This window comes from Chiroxiphia lanceolata, chromosome 14, assembly GCF_009829145.1.
Source record: "Chiroxiphia lanceolata isolate bChiLan1 chromosome 14, bChiLan1.pri, whole genome shotgun sequence".
Taxonomy (NCBI): Eukaryota; Metazoa; Chordata; class Aves; order Passeriformes; family Pipridae; genus Chiroxiphia; species Chiroxiphia lanceolata.
The window spans coordinates 9,666,373-9,672,372 of NC_045650.1; the positions used below are offsets into that span (position 1 = coordinate 9,666,373).

The 6,000-nt window shown below is 47.1% G+C and overlaps 1 protein-coding gene across 2 annotated transcripts in view; it reads left to right on the top strand.

Annotated features, from left to right (window-relative positions):
- GPC3 (glypican 3) overlaps window positions 1-5,525 on the top strand; it is a 145,441-nt gene extending 139,916 nt beyond the window's left edge. For both annotated transcript variants that reach the window (XM_032702407.1, XM_032702408.1), the window contains exon 8: window positions 4,353-5,525. In XM_032702407.1, coding sequence (XP_032558298.1) covers window positions 4,353-4,528 — 176 coding nt within the window. In that variant the 3' untranslated portion in view covers window positions 4,529-5,525. The remainder of the gene's footprint in view (window positions 1-4,352) is intronic.
- Window positions 5,526-6,000: the final 475 nt, after the last annotated feature.

Consider the following 6,000-nt stretch of genomic DNA (forward strand, 5'->3'; position numbering starts at 1 on the left):
CCCTGTTTGGTGAACACGCTGCATTGGGCACGATGGTTTCTCCTGTGATGGGATCCCCTTGCACCCATCATGGCTGCACAGGGTGCTGGCAGAGCTATCAGATGACACGGCGAGGGGGTTTTCATGCATGGCCATCTATCATGGCTCTGTTACTATATTAGGGCTGTCACTGGAACCATGTGCCGGGGCAGGCTTGGCAGGCAGGCAGCCCAGATGCCTGCCTGCGAGATGACATTCCCTGGCTCTGGGCAGCAGCCGAGACCAGCCTGCGGGACTGTTCTCTTGGAGGTCATTTGCCAGAGTGGCATTTGCTAGTGGTTCTTTGCTAAAGGCGGTGTGTTGTCCTTTTAGGGGGGAAAAGGGGTGTTCTGGTAGGCAGCAGTGAATTTGGCAGAGGAAAGCCTGCTCTAAGTGGCCTGTGTGCCACTCATCCTCCCGGCTCCTTCTGTGCCAGCTGCCATGGGACTTATTATCCCAACTCAAAACAGCCGTCTTTTGTAGCTGTCTCCAAAGCTGGTGTGGTTCAGCAAGAAGAGCTTTTTAATGATTCCTGCCCAATAAGCTTGTGCAGAGTCAGTATGCCCAATTCTATTCCTAATCCATGGAAAAATGCTGCCGCTTTATTCTGTGGATGCGGAAAGTGCGTGTTGTAGAGCTGGCGCCAGGTTTTGTCATCCACGCTGCGAGACCATTGAAGCTGTTGCAGTCCTGGGAGCACAGCGCAGCAGCTTTGTGTTAGAGGGGCTTTGGTTACAAAGGATGCTTCCGGAGGGACCGGCTTGTGTGCGGCTGGAGACCTTTCACCAGCTGTGTGAGGATTCCGGGAAACGGCACAGCACGCTCGGCTTGCGTGAGGGGGGAATAAAAAAGCAGAGCTAATGATTGACTATTATTTTAAGGGGATTATCTAATCTGCGGTCCAGAGGACAAGAGGGGGCAAAATGAGTGAAGACTGAATTTGTAATTAGCGCAGATTGTTGGTAATACCCCCTGGACTCCAACTGATTATAAACAGAAACAGATTTTTCTAGTTTCCTGCCCCTCAAAAAAAGTCTTTGCAGGCCAAAGAAACTAAGAAACTGATGCCATTGAATTGGGTGATCAGAGCTGGGGCTGTGGAGATGTTTAATGAAGAAGGTGGCTGGGCAAGAGGGGAGACAGAGGACCAACTTCTCTTGGGTTATTTTGCAGTGTAAGGGCAGAGTTTTGGGTGGAAGTGACCAGAACAATATGTGGAAGGTTAGTTTCTGTTACCCCACCAGCCATCCTGCAGCCCCATCCCTGCTGCCGGGGTCCTTCGCTCCCAGCAGCTGTGGGAGGAGGAGGTGCAGAGATGTGGTGGTGACCTGGACTAACTGGAGATCCTAGCAAAGGCTGGAAATTGTAATGGAGCCCTCTCAAAAAGTACCAGGTTAGGAATATTTGGATTCCAGGATTTGAAATATGATTATTATCAATAATATAAGCAATAAGACCAGAGGCAACAGGCAGAAGCTGATAAACAGGAAGTTCCACCTCAATACGAGGAAGAACTACTTTACTCTGCTCATGACTCTGCACTGGAACAGGTTGCCCAGAGAGCATGTGGAGTCTCCCTCACTGGAGATACTCAAGAACTGTCTGGACACAATCCTGTGCAATGTGCTCTAGGACAACCCTACTTGAGCAGGGATGTTGGACCAGATGACCCACTGTGGTCCCTTCTGACTGTACTCATTCTGTGTTTCTGTGATGTGTATTTTTGGTGTCCTTATTGCCTGGACCTGGTTATCAGCTGTCTGAGGTCTGTTAGAGGCTCATACTTTTTACTTTCTTCTACTCTGATGTACCAAAGTTCATTAGAAGTTAAGTGAAAGGGATTTGCAAGAGTTACAGATCCATTATTAATACAAAATAAAAGATGTTTGGCTAAATCCATCAAGCCTAAAAATACAGTTGGGCACAAATAAGCCCAGAGTAGGAAACAATGGAAAGAACAGTCAAAACAAATGGCACACCCAGGTGCTAAACTGCTGAAGCATTTAAACAAGACAAAGAAAGTAGCACTCTAATCTCTGATGACAAAAGGGTTTCTGTTCTCTTCTCTTTAATTTGGTCAAAATGGATGAGTGAGAGAATCATCATCTCCATTTGGGTGAAATGCCATGATTTAAAAAAACTACCTTGCTCAAACTGAGGTGAAATCCCAGAATTTGAAATTTTCCCACAGAGAAGAATATGTCTGAAATGTTCATTTTGGTACATTCTGGCTGAACGTTTCCAACACAATTCAGCTGCTGCAGGAACTCTCATCTCATAAATTACATCCCAGAATGAGACTGTAAATGGGGATGTCAAAACGCATTGTGCTGTTAAGGACCTTGCTGAAACACTCTTTTGTTTCAAATTTCTTTTCTAAATGGAAGGCAAGAGTAGTTACTCAGTTCCTGGGGATCTTTTTTAGTTTTGCTAGGATGTCCAATGAGAATATTCCGCCTCAAAAGCTCTGATGATCACTGGCCTGGAGCCGTGTGGGTGCCTGATGGTACTGTGACCCCACAGAGCATCCTTTAGGTTTTAGGAGCCTTTGGAATGTGGGGAAATGCTTTCCAAAACACAACAGGGCAGGTCGTCGTTGCCCTGATCCAACATTGTGGCAGCTGAGGAGTCTTGTGTAAAACAACAGACTGTGAAATAATCTGCTGGGATTTAATTAATTCCAAATCTCTTAACTTATTTTGCAAAAATGAGCTTGGGAAAATAAGGTGGTGCAGCTAGGCTGCTCCCAAACTGCCCTGAAGCCTGAGCATCCCTCGTGCCAGAGGGACTTGTTCTGTCTGTGCTTGGAAAGCAGCCCAATGTGGGCAGAGATGGCCTCCCAGGACATTCCTTTCCAGGTGGCACCTTTCTTTTTACCAAGTGGGTTTTGCTTGCACCTGGCCCTTAGTGTGCATGGAAAACTACTTCCTTTGAGCCATTTCTGACCCCCTTTGATGGCCTGGGCTGACTCACTTGTCATGCTAATATTGTTCTGCTTTTGTTTTGCAATGTTTGGGTATTTTTTGATTAAGAAATACTCCCTGTTTGCCTTGGCAGTGGTGTTCATTGGATTGATGTGGCATTTTTTAGATAGAGTGTTTATTCAGCCTCTTGGATTCTTTCTCAGGGGTGCGGTGGGATGATCCAAACCTGTCAACATGCTGGTGATCCAGGAGGCTTGTAAAAGGCTTGAGCCAGGGACTCTTCTGATGGAAACCAACAGTTTCCTCCACTTCCAAAGGCCAGGGTCTGGGGATAAGATGAAAAGGCTTAAGTGATTCCTGTCTGGGTGAGAAACCTGGACCCCAGGGGAGCAAGGGACCTATTGCCCTGAGTCAAGCATGGGTGCACCCACTCAGTCCAGCTGATTGACAGGGACAATCGCCCCAGGTGGATCTGGCTAAAGGCATCTTAAAGCAACTTTTCCTTTTTGTTCTTGGCCCTGAGGATTGCTGATGTTAGTCTTTCCACATTGTTTATTTGGACTTTATTCTTCCCTGTCGCAGGAAGACAAGGGTGACTGTGACTTACTGCTCAGCAGGTCCCTCACAGCCAGTGATGGGTTGCCACAAGCTTTTCCCCTATTAATGTCACACTCCTCTGTCAGGACTATCAAAACTTTCGTACTGGACATTTTCTTGGGTTGGAACCCACACGTGCTTCATCTCAAAGTCCACATGTTGCAACACCAGAATGCCCAGAGTGCATGATCCATTCACATTCCTTCCTCTCCAGTGCTTTGAGGAGGTGGAACTGGAATGGGATGTGTTCTTTGTGCTATAAGGAGCATATTTTACACACTCTTACGTAAGATTGCAGAAATGCAGAGCTCCTCAGGTCCTACAACCAGGAGGTTTTGGTGAGCAAAGCCTTTTGCTGACTCTGGGTTTGGGGAACTGTTTGTGCTCGCCAGGATTTCCTCACTCCTGCACACATTCTTGTGGTGCCTGGGGAGCAGACATGATTTGCATTGCTAAACACCTGCTCCAAAGCTCAGCTGGTTTTCTTTAGGAGTAGCTCTCCAGTAAGGCAGATCCCCTTATCTCTTTTTTTTTCTTACAGGGGCACAGTTATGATGTTTTGGTCTCTCCAAACATAGGATACTGGGAGGTACTCTGGGACCAGTGGGTGCAGGACTGACAAGATGTTTGCTAAGCTCTTCTGGCCCATCCAGCCCTGCTATGATGTCTTTGGCTGTACTTGGACCCAGCTGTCCTCAGCTGTGTCACGGGCTGCCCCCAGGACCCCAGTTTTGGGGGAGGCTGGAGGTGCCATGTGTCAGAATGTTAACACACACCACCTGTTACTAACCACCCCTCTCCTTCTGCTTTCAGAGCTGGCGTATGACCTGGATATGGACGACATCTCTGCAAATAAGCAGCTTCTAAATCAGCAAAACAAAGACGGTGCCACAGTGCCCAGCAGTGACCCTGGGAGTGCAGCTGCCTGCCCCAGTCCTGCCTCTGCCATTGCCCTGGTCCCGCTGCTATTGCTGGGCCACTGGCTGTGAGCGGTGCTGGAGGCATTGCTTTGTGTCTCTCCATGCCTTTTTTTTTAATGAGGAAGACATTTGGAACTTCTTCTGAAATATATGCACATTTCTGAAGACAGGACAAATGACCTGAGTCGCTTCTATATGAGAATATGGTATCTTCACACAAAAAAAACCAAACTAAAAAAGTGTTGCTTCATGGCAGACTATGAAATAGGTAACAGTGCTTTTTAAAGATAATCCTATTTACTCTGAGTGGGTTCATATTAAACTGTGTTTCTCGCAGTTTTTGAAGACTGAATTCTCTCTTGCTGTTAAGGTGAAGACCATATTTCATCTTGAGTTGTTCGAACATGCATGGGGTACAGAACACCTACGGTTTATGAAATACTCTCAGCAAATATCAGACCCCTGATCCTACGTGACTTAATACAGATTTTTTCTGTAGTTCAAGCGGTTTTTGTACTTAGTCCAAATTCGAGTCTCACCCCTAGGAATCTGGCCAGGACAAAATACTGAGGGCATGTGAAGACAAGGAAGAGAGAAGATCAGACACACAGCAGGAGGAAAGATGCTATGGATGAGAAGTTGCCATGCACTGGGATTATCATGGAGACATGCTTCCCTGGGCACAAAACCCTCTTGCATCGTGGCAAGTTGCAGGTGACTTTGCTGCTCACATCCCAGCAGGGTCCTGAAGCTTGTCAGTTCAGGTGGCTGGTCCCTACCAGCATCCTCGTGGCCCATGCAATGCCCTGGTTTTATTCTTCAGAAGTGAAGCACCTCCTTTCCCACGGGAAATCTGCTAACACAGCTCCAGCCAAAGGACAGACGGCATGGATGTACACGCTGTGCTTTACAGGGATGAATAACGGGCGTCCAACGTGTTGTGCTATGAAGGAGGAAAAGAAAAGGATTTGTAAGAGCCTGAGGCAGATGAGACTCTTACTCATGTGTTTCTTTGCATGTTACTTTACGTAAGCTATCTCTAAAATAAAGATTGGTTGCTCTATAAGTGGTGCAGTGGAAGTCATCTCACATGGGTTTGAGATGATACTCAGTCTTGTACTGGAGTGGGCAGCCTGGGAAGGCCAACTGTGCCCGGCTCAGGGCCACCATGGAAAGACTTGGCTTGGTCTGATTAAATGGAAGGGCTGGGGCCAGGGAGTGTTTGGTTTGGTTTGGTTCCTGGCCAGGATGGTTACATATTTCTGTTTAACAGGCTGCCTTTACTAGAGTGATTATATCCACAGTATCTTAAGCCTCAGTGTGTGCATGTACGTGTGCACGCACACCCTCACATGCATGTGAATGCTCTGAATATTTGTGTGCCTCAGACCTTTTTTTACAGCAACTTTGTGTTTAGGAGAAAGTAGATAAATCTGAACCATGCAGTCATATGCTTTGGAGAGTGGAAACTTTGCTCAGTCTGAGTGGTGGGGCTTATCTGGCTGACCCTGATTTGAAGCCTTGGGACTGCGTGAAGTGCT